The sequence below is a fragment of the Corvus brachyrhynchos genome, unplaced genomic scaffold (genome assembly GCF_000691975.1).
Source record: "Corvus brachyrhynchos isolate BGI_N302 unplaced genomic scaffold, ASM69197v1 scaffold305, whole genome shotgun sequence".
NCBI lineage: Eukaryota > Metazoa > Chordata > Aves > Passeriformes > Corvidae > Corvus > Corvus brachyrhynchos.
Window position 1 is genome coordinate 455,605 of NW_008239284.1, and position 23,784 is coordinate 479,388.

Genomic DNA, 23,784 nt, shown 5'->3' on the forward strand with positions numbered 1-23,784 from the left:
GCGAGCGGGCCGGCTCCGCCGAGGCGGGTCCGTTCTTCTCCCGCTTGTTGGGAGGGGACTGCAGGTCGTAGGTGGATTTGCAGGAGGACCTGCGGGTCATGCCCTCGTGGGCCGGCTTCACCTGAGGCACCAGCCTCCACACCAGCAGGATGATCTCCGTGGGACAGTTCCTGGGAGAGATGGGATGGGGAAATCAGGGGTGGAGCGCCCGTGTTCAGGCATGAGCCCCGCAGCCCTTCCTCCCTCCAAAGCCTCTGCCCCTCTCCCATGCTCCCCAGCTCCTGCATCCTTCCTTCTCCTCCAGGGAACCCTTTCCCAGTGTCCTGAAGCCCTCAGAGCCTTCCCCTTCCCACAGTCACTCAGTGGCCCCACCGCCCTGCCCTGGGCTCCCTCAAACCTCCTCTCCCTACCCTGGGGTTTTGGGGGAACCCTCACCGGATTTCGTGTGCCAGCTCCACACATTTCCAGTGCTCCACAGGCTGCTCGTTCAGCTGCAGCACCGTGTCGAGTTGCTGCAGACCTGCCTTCTCTGCTGGGCCACCTGCAAGGGACAAATGCCAGTCACCTGCCAGGCAGGAGGCTGAGTGGGAGGGGGAGGAAAAGCCCTGGAGCCTGGAGATGCCCAGAGAGCTCCACAGCTTGCACTATTCCCTCCCCCAAATCCCATCTGACACCCACACCTGAAAACGAAGAGGGGTCAGCCAGCCTGGAGCTTCCCCATTCACACACACAGAGCACCAGGGTGGAGCCATCAGTGCTCCCTCAGAGCTACTGCACGAACTTCCCGTGCTTCCTGGGGTGCAGTGGGGAGCATCAGGGCACAATGGGGACACCAGTCCATCCCACAGGTCCACAGCAGGAGGATCTACTCAGGGAACTGAGGATTCCCACAATCCTGCTCCCCTCTGACCTGCATCCCCCCCAAATGATTTCCGAAGCTCACTCAACCAGACAGGCAGTCTCAGGTTGGAGAGGGAAGGGAACAAAATCCCTGCAAATTACCGCAAAACACTGCCAAAATAGTGACACAGCGCTAACCCAGTGGCCTGTGACCCCGTTAGAGGCAACAGAGAATTCATTAAATGAAGTTCCTTGGAGGTACCCAGAGTCCTGCAAGGCAGGGGAGCTCCAGAATCACAACCAGCTCTGGGAAGCAAAACAGGAGCAATAGCTCATTCAAATCAAGAGGGGTGAAAAGGATCCAGTCTCTTACCAGAGTCCACTGCCTGCACACGGACTGGGGAGTCGCAGCAGATTGTGAAGCCAAAGCCATCAGTGCCTCGAGGGATCGTGATCTGCGGGGAGACACCGGAGCTGCCTGTTAGGTGGGAAAGCAGCCACGGTGTGTGATGATCCCCCTGCATTCCCACCCTGCCCCACAGCCTCTGGAAATGCTGGCACATGGCATTTAGAGATGGGGAAGGGCTGTCGCTGTGACCCCCACAGATAACGGGTGGAAAGGGTGCAAAAAGGCAGTGCCAGATCGAGCCAAGAATCTCTGGAAAGCCACAAAAGGAGCGTTTGTTTAGCACACACTCTGCTCCCAGCTCTTCCAAGTGTAAGGAAAGGCCATTGGAAAGGAAAACCTGGCAGTCTGGCTCTGACACTGACTTCGCTAAGCAAGTCGCTTAAACATTTCATTTCCTGTTGGAGAATACAGAAATAGCAGCACTCCCCTGCTCCGGAGGGAGCTGCGAGCTCGGCACGCTCCCATCCTCCAGACATCTGTGTGCATCACCCCCTTCCCTGAGCTGAGCATGTTTTCCCTCACTGAGTTTGGAGAGGATGGATGCTGGGTTGATTTGGGCTCATTTCTCCCCCTGATTCGAGGAGCATTGAGCTTATTAATAAAATGATGCTTATTTTTTGATGTTGGCTTCCAGCAGCAGCTCAGTGTGACAGATCCTGTAAATACCTGATTAGCCCCCAAGACATTAGTCAAGATGCTTGTTTTACTGACAGAGAAAAGAAAATTAAAAATCCAACGTCTGACCTGTATTATTTTGAGAACAAACAGGCAGAAGGAAGAGGAGGAATTCAGCAGAAGTTGCCAAGGAGGAGATCTGGTTCCTCACTCCTTTACCACGGGAGGGCAAAGGCAGCGAGATTTCATTTCCCTGCACCTTGTCCCTGTGTGATTGCTCAGCATAAAATCAGGCTTCAAAAGAGAAACTGGCTTCCCTGGCAGGATCAAAACACAGATCCAGTCCCACTACACTGAGTATTTTTCTTTCTGGAGTTCCCTGGATTCTCAAAGAGGTGGCTCTGCATGAATGAACCTTGCAGCTCGGTCCAACCCGGAGCTGGACTCCGTGGTCCCTTCCAGCTCAGGATATTCCATATCCTATGATTCCACCTCCAATACCAACCACTGGCACCTCAGGAGCCAGCCCAGCGTCTCTCCCACCACGGAGACTCCATGGGCACTTCCCAGCCCAAGGTTTCCCCTGTGCCTGAGCTCCCACTCCTCCCTGAGCTGGCTGGCTTGTCCCCCACCTGAAGAGCAGATTCTCCCTGCTGATGCTCCTCACCCCCCACCACCATGACCATCACAGGCAGTGATGGCCCATTTTTTGCCCATTTTTTGCCCATTTTTGCTGCTATGCACAGCACTAAAGAACTGTGAGCTTGAGCTGGGAGGTGGGTGGGGAGGTTTGCTGTACCCAAACTTTGCCAAAAAATGCAGAGGAAATTTTCAAAATAAAGACTTGAGGAGGTCTCAGAGACAAACCAGAGTCAGTTGTTATTCAGCCGAGGCAGAGCAGCTTTCCTGCACGAGATGGTCACCACAGCCCTAGCAAGAAGGGGGCCGTCAGGTTTGGAATTCTGCTGCTTTTGTAATTCCCACTATTTGCTGTTCCCCACAGCAGCTTTGGAATAACCCAAAAGATGAGCACAGGGAGAGGCTGACCCTGAGCTGGGAGTCCCAATCCAGACCACGGAGGGAATATTTCTTTGAAAAAGGAAATATTTCTTTGCAGGAGACTGGAACCTGCCCATGGAAAAGCAGCACCTGGCATCACACACTGGGAGAACTGGAACCAGCACAAGCTACTCCTCAGGAAACAAGTGCTGTTGGCTCCCAAAACCACTAAAATCATTCAAAAATTTAAAGTAATTTAAAATAATTTAAAATAATTTTAAAAGAGGCAGTAGCAGCCTGCTGTGCCTGCTTCTTCTCTAATAAGGGGGAAATTAAGACAACACCTTGCAGCTTAATGCTGTTACCGTCAGCATGCTGCCTGCAAGTTGCACAGTAAATATGAACTTTATATTCAAATATATTTATATATTTGAATAATTGATATCTATTTAAAAAGCACCCCTCTCTGCCCATTTCTCCACTGCAGCAACAGGCAGAGACCAGCCACAGGCACCCACGTGAAGATGCTTTCCTCATGTTCTCGCTACAGTTTACAAATTATAACGGTATCAAGTCGATGCCTCACCACCAACACCCACAGAGCCCAGCCACGGCAAGAGACCTCCCAGACACTCCGAAATCTATCCAAGGCTCACAGCCACATGCTGGCACGGGGATTTATGGCAGGGGGGATACAGCCCTGCCTGTACCTCCGCTCCGAGCACACCTTGCAGAGTCCATTGAAGCGGTTCATGGCTGGAATCGCCGCGAGCCCATGAAAACCCCGCAGCTCCCCGGAGCCGCCGTGATCCCGAACTCCTCGCAGCGCACGAGCGTGGAAGGAGCCCCAGTCAAACTGGCATGACCGCCCATGGGAACCCAGCTCCCGAGAAGAATGGCAGGAAGCCACCTTTCACCTCCCCGGCCCCTGCGAGCGCTGTATGCCGCTTTACGATAAGCCAGAGGCTTCCTGAAAACCCTCACTGACGAGGAAGGGAGAGAGTTTTATATTAAAATTCCTGTCAACTCTTTAGTATTCCCTAGTCCCCGCTCTGTTGATGTGGCTTTTGTTCCCGTGGCATTCTTCAGGCGCACGGAGCACTTTGTTATTGCGACGTTCTCACAAACACTTGGAGGATGTTTGAGCAGCGTTTCACAGGCACCGGCTGTGAGAGCCTCGCTCCATGAAAGACATGACTCCAAGCTCATAAAAAATCGGAGGTTTGGGTTTATGGAAGCAAAAAAAAAAAAAAAAAAAAAAAAGCAGAGTTTGTTTTTGAAAGCACGAACCCAGAGGATACGCACGTCCCCGTGCTTTGTGCTCGTAAAGTCACCGAGCGGGAAGCACCGAGGTCAACTGAGCTGCATCCATGGTGGGATTTGGGAATTATAGGCCAAGAGGAACTCTGAGCACAGCCAGCAGCAGGGCACACAGCAGGGCTCAGCTGCCCCACTGCCAGAGTTGGGCACAACTCCTTGGAGATGGGGCTCCACCAGAGGAGAAAACACCTTCCACACTCCTACATGGGGATGGAAAAGGAGGGAAGGCTGCAGGAAACCCAAAATCCAGGTTGTCTTGCAGAGCAGCTGGGGTGGCAGGGCCAGGGAGGCCAGGGAGGGAGCTGAGGAGCCTCAGTGCTCCCAGGGGAGCTGGCAGCGGCAGAGCCATCGCAGCATTGTCCCGGGCGGCCGCGCTGCCAGGCTGGAGCTGGAGCCAGGAGCAGCCTTCCTTCCCAGCCACCACCTTTCAAGTCGGTGGCGACTGCCGGAGAGGAAGGGAGGAGAGGGGCGCTGGCTTTGTTTGTCTTGCTCAGCCCTGCGCTGTAAAACAAATAACTGCAAATGCAGCTGAGGGAAGCACAGGGCGGAATTCGGCACAGATAAATCACGGGGCCGCCCGAGCCCCGTTTCCGATGCGAACCATGTGTTTGTGTTCCCATTTCCCATCCTTGCCTCTCCTATAAATCACCCAGGCTCCACCATGGGCCTTTCCCTCCCCAGAGCACGCGGTCCTGGGAGGAGGAGAGGGGCACACGTGTCCAAGGAGCCACGGGGCCGGGCAGGAGCCGATGCCGTGGGGCAGAAGCCGGCCAGCCCCAGCCCCCCCCCATCCCAGGCAGTGCTGGTGCTTTGTCTTCAGTGGGAATACACTGGAAAAACAGGAGGTCCCTGAGGCAATGGGGGTTAGCACCCAAATCACACCCTCCACCAGCTGGGGCCTGATTGGGGTAACAAATTGCCTGTGGCAGCTGTGGTGTGACAGAGAGGTGACAGAGCTCCCTCACCAACACACCGTCCCTTGGCTCATCTGGAACCCCCCAAGCAGGCACCTGACCTCACCTCTTCCCAGTGCTGGTGGGTCACAGCCCTGTCACACCCACCTTCAGCTGCTGCAGGGTCACAGCGTCCTGGCTCTCCTGGGCTGCACTTTGACTTCCTGGGTTGACCTCTGAAACAATTTTAAAAAGAATTTTTATAAAGGACAAGGCCCCATGAGTGTGACAGCACATCTGACAATCCCACACTGCAGATGAGACCTTCACATGTCACGGGCACATCCCCTCCAGCTCAGGGGTGGCTGCACACCTGAGACGGGCACTGCTGTCCCACCCTGCCCCGTGCCAGCCTCTGCTCCTCCACACCCTGGCAGCACTGCAGGACCAAGGCAGGAGAAAAAGCTCCAGCACCCTAGGGGCAAACAGAGCGTGGTCACAGCAATGAGCCCCAAGAGCTCCCCAATGAGCTCCTGAGGGGCAGGAGGCAGCACGAGGATAAGGCCAAGCAAGAGGAAGAGACGTGGCTGCAGTGTCAGGGTCCCCACAGAGCCCCAGAAGTGCGGCTGAAGGTGAGAGCAGGGGCTGCTGGACCAGCCAGGATCCCCACCCTACAAGATTTTGGGATCCCAGTGCCCACTGGGCACCAGAGGGCTAAGCAGTGCCTGTGGGGGTGCAGTGGGGCTGGGGCTGCTCCACACCAGCACACGCTCAGATACAGGAATGATTCCTCTTCCAAGCCTTGCCAACACCCCCTGGGATATTCCTGTGATGGGACACACCTGTGCTCTGCTTCAGCCTCCTCATGGCCACCTTCAGGTGCTTGGTCCTGCCCAGCTCCTCCCCGAGCAGGTAATACCAGCCACTGATCTCCTGTGGGGAGGGAAGCAGCTGTGGGTGTAGGGGCAGATGCTCAGCCCCATTTCACCCAGCCAGGGCGGGAGGTGCCCCAGGAGCAGCACACAGAGGTGCCCAGACACACACAGAGCCCACAGCCCTTCTCTCAGCAGCAGCTGAAATTCCATCCTCCTGCACAGAGGGAATGAGCAACAGTGAAGCAAGAAGATCCCAGGTTTTTACAGGGATATCCAGCAGCATCATGCAGCAGATGGGGGACAGGGCCACCTCATCTCAGCCTTGCTGAGGTCCCAGGAGCACTGCACTGCTTTAAAAAAGCTGCACCTCACTTGTCCATGTTTCAGAGGAGGCTGTGCTTAAGCCACCTCTCACCCACCTCTCAGGCCACCAGCTCCTTTTTATTCTCCTGCTATGAAGAAAATGTCCCCACCTCAGGTGTGGAAGTTTAAAAAGTCAAGGAGCATTTGGACAAGGCTCTCAGGCACAGGGTGGGATTGTTTGTGCAGGAGTTGGACTTGATGATCCCTGATTCCAGCTCAGGATATTCTGTGATTCTGTGAGCTCAGGGGATGTATTAACATTTCCATGCAGCCCCTCCAGCTTGCCGAGATATTCTGCTGCCCAGGGACAGAATCCCTCACCAGAGGCCACCGGGATGAAGCATTCCCATGCTTTGGTGGTGGCTGGGAGCTGTTCCCACGGGAGCCTTGCCCCAGGAAGGCAGAGCCAGCTGTACTAACGAGCAGCAGCCAGGCTGGGGCAGCAGCACTGTGACAAACCCGCAGCAGGGACAGGGATTCTGGCACAGAATTCCTGCAGGAACAGCCAAAAAACCTCTGTTGTCTGCCCTCTGCCCACCAGCACGGTGCTGGGAATCAGGCAGGCTCCTGGGAGGAATGTGTCCCCACCATCACACCCCCTCACCCACGTGTCAGATGTGACCCATGCCAGGCTGGCACCGTGTCCTGTGTCCCCTCCTGCAAACTGGGCAGGCAGCACGTACTGGGGACACCTCTGTGCACCCCCAGTCCACTCTGTGCCCCTGCCGAAGGGGGTGACATCCCCTGTGCCAGGATCCCTCCTCTAACAGCCTCCCCACCCATCTCCAACAACCACGCTAACACCAGTCTCACACTGGCCATCCGTACTGGGAATGGGAGCAGGGAATTCCCTAGGAACCTTCTCCCATGGTGGGAAAAGGCTGTTTTGATCCACCCACCGGGCCAGATAGCCCAGAGAGCCAGGCCCCAGCCCCACACCCAGACACAGAGGTACCTTGTCCAGGGACAGGAGGGACTTCACCCCAAAGCTCATGCAGCCGATCAGTTCACTCTGCCTGCAGGACAACCAGAGTTCAGGGACTGTCAGCACACGCCCGTTGAAGAACCACATCCCCCCTTGCACCCCTTTCCAGGGAGCCCCCAAACATCCCTGCCCATGCTGGGAGCCAGGCAGTGCCCAGGATGTGCCCCTGCCCCGTGGTGTGAGCAGGCACGGTGTAACCACACAGCTCAGCTGCAGCAGGGCAAGGAGGAGCTGGCCTGAAGCACCCTGGTGCATCCTGGTGCTGGCAGCAGCTTGGCCAAGGAGGCAGATGGCACTTGCCTGGGCTGGCAGCACAGCCTGCAAGGTGCCAGACCCCTTGGTGCCCCTCGCTGCACTGTCCCCAGAGGGAGGGGAGGTCCCAGCCCACTCCAGCCCCACCTGGCTTTGGCCAGCAGTGCAGGCACGAGTGGCTGCAGGGGGTTAAATGCTGGCCCAGCTGATGGGTACCAAGCAGCAGCAATGGCAAGAGAGTGCCAAGGGCAGTGTTTGCTCTCTGACAGCACTGGCTGCCCCTGAGTGTGACCCCAGCTGGGACATTCCTGGCCCAAGCCCTTCCCAGAGCCAGCCCTCAGGGCCCAGGGCCCTGCAGGAGCTCACATGGGGTGACCAGAGCAGGGGGCAGGTTCTCTGCCACAACAGCCCCCTTTGAAAAGGATCATACGGCAGCTGGCAGCCCCTTACCTGGAGTTCCTCTCTCTGTTCCAGACTGTGACCAGGAGACGCTTCTGCTCATCCTCCTCTTGCACTGGGCTGGAACAAGAAGAGGGCACAGCTCATCAGCCTCCCCAGGAGCACTCAGCAAGGGCTGCCCTTGCAGCCACAGACTCCTCAGCGTCCTCAGAGCCAGGTCTTCTCCTCCGGTCTCTGCACAGAGCACTGCAGCAGCTCCCCAAACAGCAATCTGCTCATTCCTGGCAGACACCTGCGAGGGGATGTGACCTCTCCCAGGCAGATGTGGGGACACCACTCACACGGTTTCAGGGGGGAAATAATCTTGCAGGAAGACACACATCCACCATCAAAGGGTAAATGCAAGGAACAAGCCACAGTTCATGCTCTGAAACCACCACCCTGTGCCAAATCAAACGCTGCACGGGTCAGAGGGCTGGCACAGCCTCAGCCACCAGCAGTGACAAGCTCTACTCAAACACTAAGTCATGCAGCTCTTTTTCCATGCGGGAGCTGTAGGAAACCCTTTTACCTTCCTCATTCACACTATTGCAGGTGCAAGGTCTAGGAAATGCAGTGTGTTTGTCCAACTCCTGCCCAGCAAGAAAGTCTGAGCATGCAGGAGCAGCGCTGCCATGCTGTGTGTGCTGACAGCTCTGCAGAGCTCTGGCCGAAAGTTCAAGGCACTTCAGCTACAAAAACCAGCAGAATAATGTCTGTCACTCCTCATCTCAGCAGCAGAGCTGCTCAGGCGTGCTGAGTGTTTATTAGAGATCACAAAGCAAAAGCAAACACGGGGTCTTGGCATGGGGAGGGAGCCCCGGGACAGCAGGCACGGGGTCCCCACGGCTCTGTGTGACACGGCACTGGGGGATGGCCCAGAGCTGCCTCTGCCCTGCCATACTCACAACACAAAGTGCTCATGGAACACAGGATTTTTGCTGTCTGGCACAGTCTTCGTCTTTTGCCTGCACTTCCAATCAGCATCTGGCACAATGGACATCTTTGGGAGGGAAACAAGCAGTGTGTTAACGTTCCCAGAGCACGCACGGGCCCCAGCTGCCGTGGCAGGGGACTGGCGCAGCCACTTGTATGGATGGCTGAGCTCAAAGATCCTGCTGAGCCGGTGCTAACGGGTGCTTAGGGTCACCTCACCCTTCTGCCTGTCAGGTAATTGCATCACAAAACTGCTCGGGGCAGGGGAGGGAGGGAAAAGAGCAGAAAAATCAAGGAGTGATGCACAGAGTGTCCGGCTGGTGTCTGACTTGCACTCCCTCTCAGGGGAGCTGCTTCCTGCACTCTGCACATCCCAGCACGAGACCCACCCTGTGCCAGCAAACATCCCCACCTGGCTCTGGGCACCCACTGGGACGTTCTTGCAATGAATGGTTGGCACAGCCCTCAGCAGGGTCCTGTCCTCCCCTTTTCTACTTCATGCAGACACTGCCAACAAAACCCATGAGCCGTCCAGGGCTGGGCAAGAGCCCAGCCAGCTCCATGCGAGCTGGAGATGCTCTTCCAGAGCAGGATGGAGAAGGAAGGGGAAGGGACAAACAGTGCAGAGCAAGCCTGGAGGAGCCAACCACAAAATTCCCAAAAAAAGCACAAAGCCCCAGGAGAACCCACCTTCACGTAGGAGTCGCATGCAGAGCACTCTGTTCCCATCAGACCTTTTGCTTCCATGACTGGAAAGGAAAGGAAATGAAATGGTCACATCCCAAAGCAGCAGGGAAGGCATCTTCCTACTCCACACTGCTCTGCTCCACAGGGGGGTCCCTCCTTGCGGGCAGAAGCCACAAGCAGGGGCAGGGGTTTATTGTACTTTCCCTTTAACACACCCATGCTATAAATACAGGCTGTGGGTGAGCTCAGTGGCAGAGGCAGTTCAGCATCCAGATGGCAAATTGCATTCCCTCTGCCTGACTTCCCCCAGCCTTGGTCTCCCTGCCCTGGAGCCAAATGTATCATCCAGTTAAATATCAATGGCCGCAGCCTGGCGCTGCTGCCCCGACCCCGCTGCCGGGACCCCACGGCTGCCTGGGGCAAAGGATGTGCCAGGGATGTGCCAGGGATGTGCAGCAGAGCTGGAGAGCACAGGATGGGCTGTCAGAACAAGGCCAAGCTCCCTCCTCACAAGCCCAGCAAGGCAGCAGTGGCTCTGTCTCTGTCACGAGCAGATTGTGCTCCTAATAAACTCATCCAGCCCGAAGGAAAGCCCAGGGGGAAAGGGGCTCTGCCAGACTCTCTGGTGCTTCATGAAGGGGTTTGTAAGGTTCCTCCAGGAACCTGTGTTTGCCTTTTTTCTCTTCATATGGAATAAAAGGAAAATAAGTCATACACATGGGTGCAAGCACAGTGTTCACCCTGGAATGAAGGTCTCTGGAAATTTCAGTTTGTTCTCTCAATCAAAGAGCCCCCAGTTGTGCCACCACGCCACAGAGTTGTTCCCAACAGCTGCCATGAAGCTCCAAAGAGCTTAAAGGAAGAGCATGGAATTGCTGTCCCCACCACCAGCCCACTGTGGCTCTGGGGACACTTTGGGATGCTCCAGGGACACACTCACCGTGCAGCATCAGCGTCCGGCCCCGCACCTCGATGGACAGCTTCAGCTGGCCTGGGGACAGGAGAGGACAGGCTGAAGGAGAGGCTGGAGGAGAGGCTGGAGGAGAGGCTGGAGGAGGCAGGACACAGCCACCCCACAACTCCAAGGCTCACACAGGGCCAGACACATCCTGCCTCCCCACCCGGGGAGCTGAGGGGAAACATCCCACCTCATAGAGGGTCAGGCTGGAGCTCAGCACTGTCTGCCAGCACTGAAAACCCATCGGGTCCCAGCTCCTGTGCAGGAGGTCAGTGCCAGGAGAGCCAAGGTGTGCCCTACTGAGTGAAGGCACGGCTCCCAGGGCAGCACCACTGCTCTGCTAGCCTGCTCACACCCATTTCCTTGCTTTTCCATGCACTGGCAACTCTGCATCAGCCCAAAAATCTCCCCACAAGGCTCAGACTGGCACGCAGAGCCAGGCCATGGTGTTTGTCAGGGTCTGGTGCAATGGTTAAGGGGTGCAGGATGGGCAGCCTCCCCTCTGAATCTCCTCCGAAAAGGTTCCCTGGGAGCTGGGCCTGCCAGCCTCGATGGGATGTGCAGATTTGAATGGCAGTGAAGGGTCTGTAATCATGTAATTGTTCCAGATCAGCCCAAAACTAAACATTTCCCAGTGGCCCTGGAGAATCCAAAGGCTGAAGCCATCACTACTACTACAATGTTTCCCCTAGTCCAAAGCAAAATACTCCATTTTCACTTCTTCCCCAGTTTACAAAACACAACAAACAAGTGAGTAAACTTAATTTCCAGGCGAGTAAACATAATGTACAGACACACAAACATCTTGCAAGTTAAAACCCAACATTTCATTTTGCCAAAGACACGCCCAAGGGCTCGGGCTGGCTTGGGAGGGGATATCTGATGGGATTGTTTAGCCTGAAACAATTCAGAGAACACATTTTTCACTCAAAGAACTCGGGCTGGCTTAGGAGGGGATATCTGATGGGATTGTTTAGCCTAAAACAATTCAGAGAACACATTTTTCACTCAAAGAGAAAAAAAAAGTCCAACCTCTGAGCAGCTCACGTGTGCATGGACTCATGGAAATGGTGTGTGAGTGCATTTGTACAAGTGCAAGGTGAGAGGGCAAAGACGGGAGCCGGGTGGGATGGGTCAGGACAGCTCCAACACTGCTTTGCAACAGAGAGAGCGCTGTCCCCCGGTTTCATCCTCCCACTCCAGGCTTTGGGCACGAGGTTTGAACTCCTCTGCAATCTGCAGATCTCTGAGGCTGTGGGAATCTCCCTGCTCCCCTGTTAGCACACAACAGATGTTACAGCACGAAAGGAAACTGTCCCTGTGCGGCCAAGCATGACGAGGAGTCAGCGGGAATGAGAGGGAGAGGGGAAAGAGAAGGGAAGCTTTGTGCTGGGTGATTTGGGGGGATGCCAGTTTGGGGACCGTCCTGCCCTGTGTGCACAGCCATCACACACCACGAGCGGCCAGGACATCCACAGGACATCCAAATCCTCCTGCTGCAGGGGGGCACTCGGGGCTCGCAGCCGGGCCGGCTCCACCCGCAGGGCCGGGGGCTTCTCGGAGCCACAGACGGACACCCAGGGAGCAAAAAGGAAATTGAGGGCACAGCTCCAGCCAGCCCTACCCCAGCTCGTGTCCATCCAGGGGGCAGAACGAGCCGGGCATGGGACACCTGGAGAGCGCTGCCCACACCGCAGCGGCTGCACCGGGGCCCAGGGCGCTCCTGGTTCCCGGCATTATTGCGGCTCAGCGAGGCAGAAGCTCGGCCCTGATTCCTTCAGGGAGCGGCTCCCCAGCCCCTTCCCACGGCAGCCCGAGCCGGGGTTCCGCGCTTACCGAACGTGCTGAGGCAGAAGGAAGCTCCCGGCAGGGCACCGGCCCGGCGGGAGCAGAGCGAGACTCTGTGCGCGTTGCCGGCCTCCATGGCACGACACCTCGAATTAGGAGCTGCAGGAGCTGGAGCCGTGCCTGCCGAGCCCGCAGGGAGCGGCGTTTCCACGGGACGCGGAACAACCGCCGCGGTTTGAATGGAGCGGCTCCCATCGGCCCCGCGGGTTTGAACGGGGGCCGCACCTGTGGCAGGGTGGGGACAGTGCCCCGCCCGCCCCCGTGGCAGGATGGGGACAGTGCCAGGACGGGGACAGTGCCAGGCTGGGGACAGTGCCCTGCCCGCCCCCGCGGACCCCGGAGCCACGGCCACGCTGCCGATGGTGCCCCAGGAATGAGCTGCTGGGGAAGGGGGAAACCCTCCCTGCCGTAAGCAGTCGCTGGCACTGGCCGTCCATCGGGTTTGCTGGCACATTCTCAGCTGTTTAAGGAACTGTCCCACGGGACAGGAGCATTCACAGCACCCCGGGGAAGCCACTGCCGGCAGGAGAACTGGTCTCTGAGGGTGAGGCAGGAAAGGGCGGGTGGCAGCGCACGGGTGACCTGCCTGGCTCTCGTGACAAGGAGAGAGGCACGCAGCCCCCCCAGGGTTATGGGGTCACCCGGCAGGACCCCAGAACAGCCCATTCCATCCCCCGGCAGCTGGCAAGGCACCCACCGGCTCTGGGTGCTGCCCCGCGGCTCACCGGGAGGCACCAGAGCTGAGCACCAGCTCCGGAGGGTGTGGAGGAACGATGAGAGGGTTTCTGGGGGAAAAATCCGTCCCCAAAGGCTGGGCTGTCCCAGAACTCTCCGGGATGAAAAAGAACAAGATCTCCTGTACAGCCCAGGGCGCTGGACACACACCCCCACCCCTGCCCGTGGTGGCCCCTCCACACAGCCCTGGCCAGCGCTGAGCCCCGGCTGGCCACAGACCCTCCCACACCCCCTCGCTCACCTTTCCCTTTCACTCGGGCACGGCTGATCCTCCTCCTGCTCCCCGAGGATCCCCGCCGGCCCCGCAGGGAGGATTGTCCAGCCCGGTGTGGCCCTACAGTCACTGCTGGCAGATGCTCCAGCACCGGGGGACTCTGCCCTGTCCCTGCCAGGGAAAAGAGGAGATGAGAGCAGGACACGGCAGGACAGGGAGCGGGGACACCAGGGACACCACAGGCTCTGCTGTACCCACAGTTTCACCTGCCACAGGGCTTTGTCTCCACCTTGCCCCAGCCTTCCCTGTGAACACAAAGGAGATGAACGATGGCCGCTCACCCCATGCAGTGTCACAGCAGGAGACAGACCCACGTTCAGAGGGAGTCACCCCTGGCAGGAGCCCCAGCTGCAGCTCTGGCCGTGGCCCTTCCCATCCCACGCACCAAGTGCGTCCCAGAGGCTCTGCTCAGCACCATTTTATTTTATTTAAAACAGATGACCAGTCCTGTCAGGGCTTCATTAATCTGTAAGCAGCTGTCCAGGACACTGCAGATGCTGCCCTGAACTGGATGTTCAGGACAGGCTTAGAATCGCAGAATGGTCTGGGTTGGAAGAGACCTTAAAGACCATCCAGTTCCATCCCTGCTTCAACTACCCCAGGTTTTTCCAAGTCCCTGTCCAGCCTGGCCTTGGACACTTCCAGGAATCCAGGGGCAGCCACAGCTTCTCTGGGCTGCCTGTCCCTGCAGTGTCAGCCCGAGCTTGGCACCCTGCAGGGGCCTTGGGAGGCACAGCCCAGGGTCTGGTGCCTCAGGAGGCGTTCAGAGCTGGGGAAGGCCCGGCAGGGTTTGTGCTGCCAGCTCCCACGCAAAGCTCCTGCTTTCCTGGTGGAAAGGGGCCAGGTGCCTCCTCCTCCCTCCTTCACACAGCACAGCAGCGAGGCACAAGCCAGGATGGGAGTGGAGCAATGTGCAGCTCAGTGACCCATGGGGCAGAAAGGGCTCAGAGCTGAGTCCACTCAGGCTGTGAGAGTCCCTTTCCTGCTCTGGGAAGCACCCAGATCCATTCCTGTGGATGCTGTGCTGCTGGAGCCCCCTGCACCGAGGGCACTCCCAGCCGTGGGCACAGCTGAGCTGCCCAGCCCTCCTACAGCTCCCCATCTCCTCCCGCTGTCTCCAGCCACTGGGATCCAGAGCTCAGGGTGGGGTGAGGAGGGGGCCCCGAACAAAGACATGATTTATTCTGTAATTGCTGCTCGTTTGCTCAGCACAGCTGTGGCCTTTGCTGCCCTCATCGAAGTGCAGGGGATGCACAAGCAGTGCAGGACGTGTCAGCAAGCAGGAGCATCTGCGAGACAGCACCAGCAGCTCTGGCACATCTGCCTTTTCTCACTGCTGGATCTGAGTCCAAGGGGAAGCTGGATCCCCATTCCTTTCACTTCCAAATGTTCCTGCTTTCAGGATAATCAAAAACTCTTCATTTGTTCAGCTGAACCCATTTGCTGACATTCCCACTGATCTCTATCTGCCACCCATCAAAATTAATGCTTTTTTGCTGGCAAATTTATTTGCCCCTGGGAAAAACCAAACCAATCTGGGATTGCCTTTTTCACTGCGCTGAAGCTCAGCCCGCAGGACAGACGACACCGAGCAGCCTCCTGAGCGAACAGCAAACAATTCCCTCCACAATCCCAGGTACCCTGAAGCTCTGGAGTGGGAGTAGAGCGTGTACCTGCCCAGCCTTGCCGTGTCCTGGTCCCTGTCACACCACAGCACCTTGGCAGCCCCAGCACCATGATTTGTGTGGTTCCTCTCAGCAGCACCCGCAGCTCTCCCAGCACACAGAGGTGTTTACACCCTCCCTGTCTCCCAGGAGCTCCCCAGGCTCACACAAAGCCTCCTCTCTCTCCATGCCTTCACTGCAAAAGGCTTTTAAGAGGCAAACAGGACTGTAACAAATGCTCTGTCTCTCCAGCTAAAGCAGGCAGTCTCATAGCTTTGGGTGAAAGAGTCCCAGTGGACAGGGCTTTCAAAATAATAATAAATAAATTATAGTAAAGAGTCTCTGTTGGACTCCCAGGCCATGGAATTCCCCCCACCCACCCAGAGGGTTTGAGGCTCGCTGGCTGCAGAAATCACTCCTAACGCACAAACCCAGGAGATTCAAATCTGCTCCATCCTGCAGCACAGAGGACCCCAAGATCAAACACGATCCCACACGGAGCTGGGCATCTCCAGCCCCCCCCCAGCAGGCACAGGGGAGATACAGACCCTCATCTCCTCCGGCCACCAGGACCTGGCTCCCACAACCACCACCCACGGAGCCATCATCCATCCTCCCCCCAGGAGAAAGCGGTGCTGCAAAGGCAGTGGGGAAATCACCTGAGCACTCACGCCTGAGCCCCGGCTCTCCCAGCTGTTCCATGGCTCCCACGTAGGGTCAGGATCCTCTCCAGTAATGTCCAAGCTGTGACTGAGCTGCCACGAGCCTTTGATGGTGGTACCACTGCAAAGGAGGGGGGAAAACCCCAAACCTAAACCAGTATATAAATGTCCCAAGGGAGCAGAGATTCAGTCTGGGAAGCTACAAATTAAATTGTAAGCTGGGAAGAGATGGTGGAGTTGGAACAGCCCCGTTCTCTCCTGGCTCCCAACAGCGAGGAATCGACTCCTTCTAACTTCCCTCCTCACATTCCAGCCCCGGGACTGACCTTAACCTGCAGTTTTGTTGGAGTCTCCAGCAAACTGCCCATTCAGCTGGTTGGCCTGGGAGTTAATGACTTTCTTTTAAAATTTAACACCGTTCTCCATCACAAATTTCAGTCTGCCAGCACCAGGGTCTGCCTTTGGTTGGATATTCAAATCCAAACACGTGCTTAGACAGTTATTCCAGGCAAAAGGGTAACATATGCACACAGAAAACCCACAAGGTTGAGGCTGCCTTTGGAACTAAAGAAACTAAATCAGACTGGGAAAAATTATCTGGCTTCCCAGATGGTAAGAGGATTGCAAGAAGGAGGGTTTGGGCTATTTCTGGGCAATCCTAAGGGCAGATTTCTGGGATTAGCACAACCTGCCATATAGGGCAGACACACAAACCACAGCACCTTCCAGCAGTAGGAATGCTGCAGCCCCAGGGCCCAGCTGAGGTGCTGCTGTCCCTGACACCACCTCTGCAGCAGGCACAGCTGAGCCTTCCCCCGGAAAACTCCAACTAGGAACCCAGAAAAGAGGCAGACTGGCTCATTAGCAAATCCTTTTCCAAACTGAGGCCCAAGAAAGGTTTCTCCTCCTGCCAGGGTGTTTTAGATACACCACCCCTTCTTTGCTCACATCCCAGAGTGTGAACCCACCGTTGGAGCCCAGATCTGAGCCAGAGCAGCAGCAACATCCCCAGCGTGGTCTTTGCTGCTGCCTTTGCCACCCTGAAGCTCCCTTGGCATCTGCTTTTGAGGCAGATGAACTTGGGAGTCCACATTCCTGGAAAATTGCCCCTCCCAGCTGGGAGAGGACAGTGCACTGAGGATTAAACCAGCACTGACCCGACCTCATGGGCAGCTCCTGCTCACTGCCCACTGCACAAAACCATCCATCCCCTTCCACAGTGTCCCCACAGCCCGCACAGGATCCCAGCCCAGGATCCCAGCCCAGCACTCAGCTCAGCACTGCTGCTTTGCCAAAATATCGGAGTTTTGGCAACATCCAAAGTCTTACAAGAACTGTGTCTCTGCCTCTCCATAGGACTTGATGTGTTTGGCATTTTGCACCCATCATTTTGGCTAACAAACTTCTTTGGCTGATCTTTTCTAAATCTCCCTCTCTGCCCCTTGCCCACAAACTGACCACTCTGAACGTGCAAAGGGAGCAGTCCATAGCGGTTCCTGGGCTCTGAGGCGTTGCTGTAAGAACTCAGGATGCCCATGGCTGGAAGCACAGAGTATTTCTAGGGCAGGCAGAGGCTGTGTAAGGACCCCCACGTGAGCAGGAGCTGGCACAGGCCCTCGGTGGCTCACCAGGGATGCAGAGCACAGAACAGTCTCTGTGCACTGCCACTTGTTCCTGTGCCCATCCTTTGGCAGGGCCAAGCTTGCTGGAAACAGTTCATCTTGTCCCTTTGCCATTGCTAAACGGTGGCTGAGACTAAGGCAGCTGTGACCACAGCATGGTTTGTATTAGAGCTGCTCCATAAGCCAGCTCCTCTCCAGGAGGAGAGCAGCAGGGAAAAAGTGGGACAGCGAGAAGCTCTTGTCTTATTTCAGTTCAGATTTTCACCTGTCTTGAACACTCTAAAGCTGCACAAACTGCCTGGCTGCTTCCCTTGCCTGCCCTGGGGCTGGTAAGGGAGATATCCAGGGTTAACTCAGAAGAGGGATCCCTTTGAGGCACAGGGAGGCCCCCGGATCACTCCAGAAACATCCTGTACAGAACATCTCCTTTAGGGCTGGCAGAGCCTCCCACTGTCACCCTTCACAGTGAGGAAACAGCAATTAGAGAGGACAGTGGCCATCAGAGCACCGTGGGTTATCTGTGCGTTGTGGATTCCTCATCCCTGGCAGTGCCCAAGGCCAGGCTGGACATTGGGGCTTGGAGCAGCCTGGGACAGTGGGAGGTGTCCCTGCCCATGGCAGGGGTGGCACTGGATGGGCTTTAAGGTCCTTCCACCCCAAGCCAGTCTGGGATTCCATGATTCTCTCCTCAGGAAAGGAATGATTCCCTGTGATTCCCTCTGAGCAGGCTGAGAGGAGATGCTGACCCCAAAGCACTAACGGGGCATCATAAACTATTCTTTTCTTCTTTCTTTTTTTTCTCCTTTTCCCCTTTTGCCATGCCTAGCCTGCAGGATAACAGTAGGTTGGGCACACACTTAACTTAGTACCCAAGCACCTCACAATTTTCCCAGTTGAAGGCTTTGTCCTTGGTTTTGCATTTCCTTGGGGCAGTGGGACTTTCTCAGGCCAGGTGTTTAACACACACCTGTCTCACAGCCTTAACCTGATGAAAAGCCCAGTGAATTACAGCAGCACATCAGCTCACAGCACCATTCTTCTGCACTCTGAACACTCAATGACACAGAAGAGCAGCACCATGAGACATTCCAGGTCTCTTAGAGGATGTCTGATCTGAGCATCCAGTCCTGCTGCAGCATTTTGACAAATGCTGAGTGTTAATCCATTGTTGATTTATTTTAATGCAATAAAAACAATGTAATAACCAAGCTGGGTCTTTAGTGACACTTCTCATAAAAGAGATCAGTTTCAATGTAGCAAAAGGTCTCTTGGGAATTATGCTTTTGGCCTTAGAATGGTCAAATGGATCAAAGTAATGAAGTTAAAACAGCTTAGGAAGTTATTGCCTGTCACCTGAGCTGAACTGCAGAGCTCGGTCTGGAGCTGCAGGAAATAGCAGAGCTCTCCTCTCAGGTACCTCACACAGGCTCTGCTCCCCAGGGTCTGACACTGTTCTGCCTCCCAGTCAGCCAGGTTAGCTCACTAATTTCACAGAAAATCAAATATTTCTGGCATTTGGCACCAAATCTTCGACTGGTTTGAGCTGGGAGAGACCTTAAAGATCATCCCATCCCCCCCCCTGCCACGCGTTTGGCACCAAATCTTCGACTGGTTTGAGCTGGGAGAGACCTTAAAGATCATCCCACCCCCTGCCACGGGCAGGGACAGCTTCCACTATCCCAGGCTGCTCCAAGCCCCAATGTCCAGCCTCGTCTTGGGCACTGCCAGGGACCCAGGGGCAGCCACAGCTGCTCTGGGCACCCTGTGCCAGGGCCTGCCCACCCTCCCAGGGAACAATTCCTTCCCAATATCTAACTGAATGTACCCTCCTTCAGTTTAAAGCCATTGTCCCTTGTCCTGGGGCACAGCAGAAGGGGGTTAAGTTTCCCTTTTTCTTGACAGAGCTCTCCTTTGTCATCTGGTGAGGCCCCATTCCCAGGCTGGACAAGGTAAATCAAGGTTCTCCAACGCTTTTATGTTCAGATTAAGCTGGTCTAGAATGAAGCTGCTGCTCCAAGGGCAGCTGCCTCCTTTCTCTCCCCACAACTGTGATCCTGAGTCCCCCCTTTAGCCCAAGCATGGGAACAGGCACACAGAGTCTCTCCAGCTAGAAGGGATCCAGAAGAATCATCAGGCCCCACTCCCTTGCAGGACTAGAATTAAAATCTATGACTAATCACATCCCCCAGATGTTTCTGGAGCTCTAGTAGCCTTGGTGCCATGACCACTTCCCCAGGGAGCTTGTGCCAGTGACCCACCACCCTCTCAGTGAGGAATCTCTACAAGAATGTTGAAGGAGATAACAATAGTCAAGAATATTTAAGAAAATAAAAACAGACCCATTGGGTCAGAAAAAGCTTCTGTTTTGTATCAGAAGGTGATGAACAAAACAATAGAGCAGGCACATGAGACATTTTCCCACAATAGCTGCCCAGCCCCAGACCATTTTAAATTCAAGGACTTTCCACTCCTGTAGGGTCAACTTTAATGCACACTTGGCAGACATAGAAGCAGTTGGATCCCAATTGGGTAGTGGCACACCATTAGCCCAGCCTTACTGGGGCCCCTTTAAGCCACCTGTGTAGATTAATTTGCACTCTGGATCAATTAGCAGAGCACAGCCTGATTATTGCCTGTATTGTTTAACCATGATCCCATTATCTGCAGTCAGGGAGGCATTCCCTTCCCTCGGAGCTGAGAGCACCCACTCTCCCAGTGTTATTAGAGAGCACCAGCTTCACGTGTCCAGGTGAGACAGAGCCTGACCCTGCTGCAGAGCCCAGCTCTGGGGCAAACAGAAGCAAGATTCATGGTGTCACAAACCCGAGTGAGCACCATGAAAGGTAACCCAGAGGTTACCCCACAGCTTTCCTTCCCAAAGCACTTTCCAAAGGGAATAACAAAGTTACAGTTAATGCAATAGTCGGTCCACGCAGCTGAAAATAGCTCCTGACCTGGTACACAGGATTTGTCCAAGTCTCTGTCTGAGGTCACACAGGAGAGTCCACTCAATCAGCAGAATTTTAGGCTGGCACTTTTTTGACAGTTAAAACTGCTGCATTAGTTTATGGTTAAAAAAAGAATGCCAGGAAGATATTTTGAGAGTGAAAGTGCTGCACTCGGAGGCCTTCGTCAGAAGTGAGCTAAACTTAGAGGGCCTGAGGTAGAAGAGAAGGGTGTGAGTGACACCTCCATGGGACAGCTCCATCCTCTGGGAACCAGCTCCTGGCTGCAGTGCCTGGCTTGTCTCTAGGGAAAGGAAAAATGGAATGATCCCAGGCACTAGCTCTAAGGTAGAGGCCTGATGCACTTAAAAATGTGGAGATTATAATGACCACGTAAAAGCTTATTTCCTTTTTAAAAGGATGCCGCCAAATGTTTCACATTCATTCTTCTTCCATAGCCAAAAGGGAAAAAACCACTTTTGTAAAACAGATCAGTCGTGGACAGTCTCCCAAGGAAATTTAAACTGGTAAGTGCAAACCATCCACACCAGTTTGGGATGTGTCCCTGTGTCCCTTCCTTCATCCAACACCAGTTTGGGATGTGTCCCTGTGTCCTCACCTTCCGCTTTGTGAACACTGAGTCTCTTCTTGTTTGTTTTGACTCTCTCCAGCACTTCCCTGTCCCTCTGAGTCACGCAGAGCCAGCTCTCAGCAGCAGCTGGAGCGGATCTCTTCAGCACTAATGAGCGGGGAGAGGTGTGAAATGACTCACTGGATTAGGAACGCACTGAACGATTCTCAGGCCCAAGACCTCACAGTTAATCCTACAACCCCAAAACATTCCGAGCAGAGCCAGGCAGTGCCGAGAGGGAAAGGTTTGCAGTTCAGAACGTCAGCTCACCTGTGCACCACGTCCTGGCACACCTCATCCCTGATTTTACGAGAGGAAGGGTTAATCTTCCACATCAACAGCCTCCTCTTTACAGGACTTGTATGGCACCCATCAAACCAGGGCTTCGAGAGTGCTGGAAACAATACAGGGGTTCCACAAGGACTGTTCTCCACCGGAATAATCTGTATTTTTGTATTGATATTTCTCTGGCCATGATGATACTGAAGTGTCATTTCCACAGAAGTCAAGTGAGATTCAAGCCCCTCTGTACCAACAGTGGGTTCTGAGGAGTACAAGCACTGCCGGGTAAGCTCTGTGCCTGCAGCTAACCCGTAAATGTCACATTTTGGTGCAATTTTGTGAAAAACAAGCAGGCTAAGGGAGTGCCCACCCTCACTGCAGGCTTAAAGCTCACAGTGTTCATCTCCTGACATCAGTGCAGAGTCACAGAACAGAGTCACAGACTCTGGAAGGGACCTTAAAGCTCATTTCATCCCACCCCAAGGCCAGGTTGGACAGGGCTTAGAGCAACCTGGGACAGTGGAAGGTGTCCCTGCCCATGGCAGGGGTGGCACTGGATGAGCTTTGAAGTCCCTTCCTGGGATTCAGTGTACCAAACCTCCAGACACTGTAATAATTAAAAACAAATACAGACTCACACCAGTGACCAAGGAGGAGAGTCTGGTGTGTCAAGAAGACGCATGGAGCTGGATGGTCCCAGCCCAGGCTTTGCTGGTGAGTGGGGCAGCTTTGGGCCATACCCCTGGATTTGGGCAGCCCCATCCCCCCCCTTCCCTGGGCAGTCCCACACCACCGCCTCACCTGGTTCTCAATTCATGGACAAAAACACCTCACGCTCTAAAAAACAGAAACCAAAATGAGCAGCAGCAGCTCCCAAAGGCTCCAACAGCTCTGAGCCAGCAGCGAGTCCAGGAGCCGAGTCTGTCACGGTCACTGTCATGACAGCTCAATCTGCCACGGTGTGAGTGCACCCTCCCCACTGCCAGCACTGCTACACCTGCCCAGGGACACACAGCAGCCAGGCTTAACAACAGAGCACAGGAAAAGGAGCTAAAAACGAAACTCAGACATGGTTTGTACACGCAGGGATGGTGTTTATTAATCCAGTCACTGGAACTGTCACCCAGGGCTCACACAGGCCTGGCCCTTGTGTATTCAGTGTGGGCTTCTCCCAGCACGGCGTTATGTCCACAACAATTACCTTTTCCTGGGCTCACAAGTTTCTGTGAGCTCTCCCCACAACAATAACACTGCCCTTTTCCATGGGAAAGAGCTGCACTGTCAATCACTGCTCACAGTTTCAAGTATCACCCCAACACAGCACCTAATTAATCTGCTTTCTTGTGCTCTGAGCTTACTTATCTGGTCAGGTTATCAACAGCGATAAAGTCTCATGGAATTACAGGGTTCAGGCCAGGCATGGGGCCAGGGGGGCAGTGATGGAGGAGCTCACACACCCTGTGCCCTCACACAGCACCGAGGGAAGAGGCCAGAAACCAGTGTGGGGGAAAACAGCTGTTATTTCCTGTTGGAAATGATGTAACTTTCCTAACTAATTGTTTTAATTAATTGTAAGCAGTGCCCACTTTTAACCAGCATCAGTTAAGTTTCTTCACAGGCTCTCACAATTACTTTGATCATCAAATCACCAAAACCTCAAGTTTGCTAAAACTAACCTTGCCAAGCTTCAATAAACAAAGACAAAGGGAGTTGTAGATTGGACATCTGGGATCTTAAATTTATGACCCTCCAAGAGTCCAAGGGGGTTGGAGTAACCAGAAAACGCAGAGGAGATTAAGGCCTGGAAAGCTGGTGATTCCCTGTCTGAGAAAAAAGATGATAAAAAGAATAAGGAATGCGGACCACATTAACGTGAAGAGTGAGAAATTAATAACCAATAGTGGATAGAACACTAAGTAATGAAGAGAATTATGTAACTTAGAACCAATGAACATTAATTTGTTTGCTAAAGATGTATAAATTAGTGAAAAAGTTTTGCATCTGCGTCGGTGTGGAGGCTGGAACTTTGTCACCCAAGGATACAGTAATGCCTTACTCGCTAACAGCACCAGACAGCGTTAGAGGGAATCTTACTCATCCAAAGGATTTTGGAGGATTTCGGTAACACTCCCACGGGCACCAGCTCTGCCCCAGGGCTCCACCAATTCCCCCTCCCCAGGCTGCCCCTGTGCCCTCACTCTGCTCCCAGCCCCGAGAGCCCCTGAGGCCCCGCGAGCTGCTGGTGCCTGCGGTGTAACACCACCTACCCCTGCCCCTGTCCCACCACCTACCCCTGTCCCTGTCCCACCACCTACACCTGTCCCTGCCCCTGTCCCACCACCTACACCTGTGCCTGTCCCATCACCTACACCTGTCCCACCACCTACACCTGCCCCTGTCCCTGTTCCATCACCTACACCTGCCCCTGTCCCACCACCTACACCTACCCGTCCCTGTCCCTGTCCCACGCCCCTACACCTATACTTGTCCCTACACTTGCATCTACACCTATAGCTACGCCTGTCCTTATCCCTGCCTTATCCCTGCCCTT

General features: G+C 54.9%; 1 protein-coding gene across 1 annotated transcript in view; it reads right to left on the bottom strand.

Moving 5' to 3' along the window:
* The window catches only part of RGS3 (regulator of G-protein signaling 3), a 67,352-nt gene extending 51,488 nt beyond the window's left edge, over positions 1-15,864 (bottom strand). The window contains exons 1-12 of the mRNA XM_017740276.1: positions 15,751-15,864; positions 13,395-13,538; positions 10,553-10,603; positions 9,616-9,674; positions 8,898-8,992; positions 8,002-8,070; positions 7,270-7,330; positions 5,919-6,009; positions 5,245-5,312; positions 1,214-1,295; positions 436-541; positions 3-170 (exon numbers count right to left, since the gene is read on the bottom strand). Coding sequence (XP_017595765.1) covers positions 3-170; positions 436-541; positions 1,214-1,295; positions 5,245-5,312; positions 5,919-6,009; positions 7,270-7,330; positions 8,002-8,070; positions 8,898-8,992; positions 9,616-9,674; positions 10,553-10,603; positions 13,395-13,538; positions 15,751-15,793 — 1,037 coding nt within the window. The 5' untranslated portion in view covers positions 15,794-15,864. The remainder of the gene's footprint in view (positions 1-2; positions 171-435; positions 542-1,213; positions 1,296-5,244; positions 5,313-5,918; positions 6,010-7,269; positions 7,331-8,001; positions 8,071-8,897; positions 8,993-9,615; positions 9,675-10,552; positions 10,604-13,394; positions 13,539-15,750) is intronic.
* Between the last annotated feature and the right edge of the window lie 7,920 nt (positions 15,865-23,784).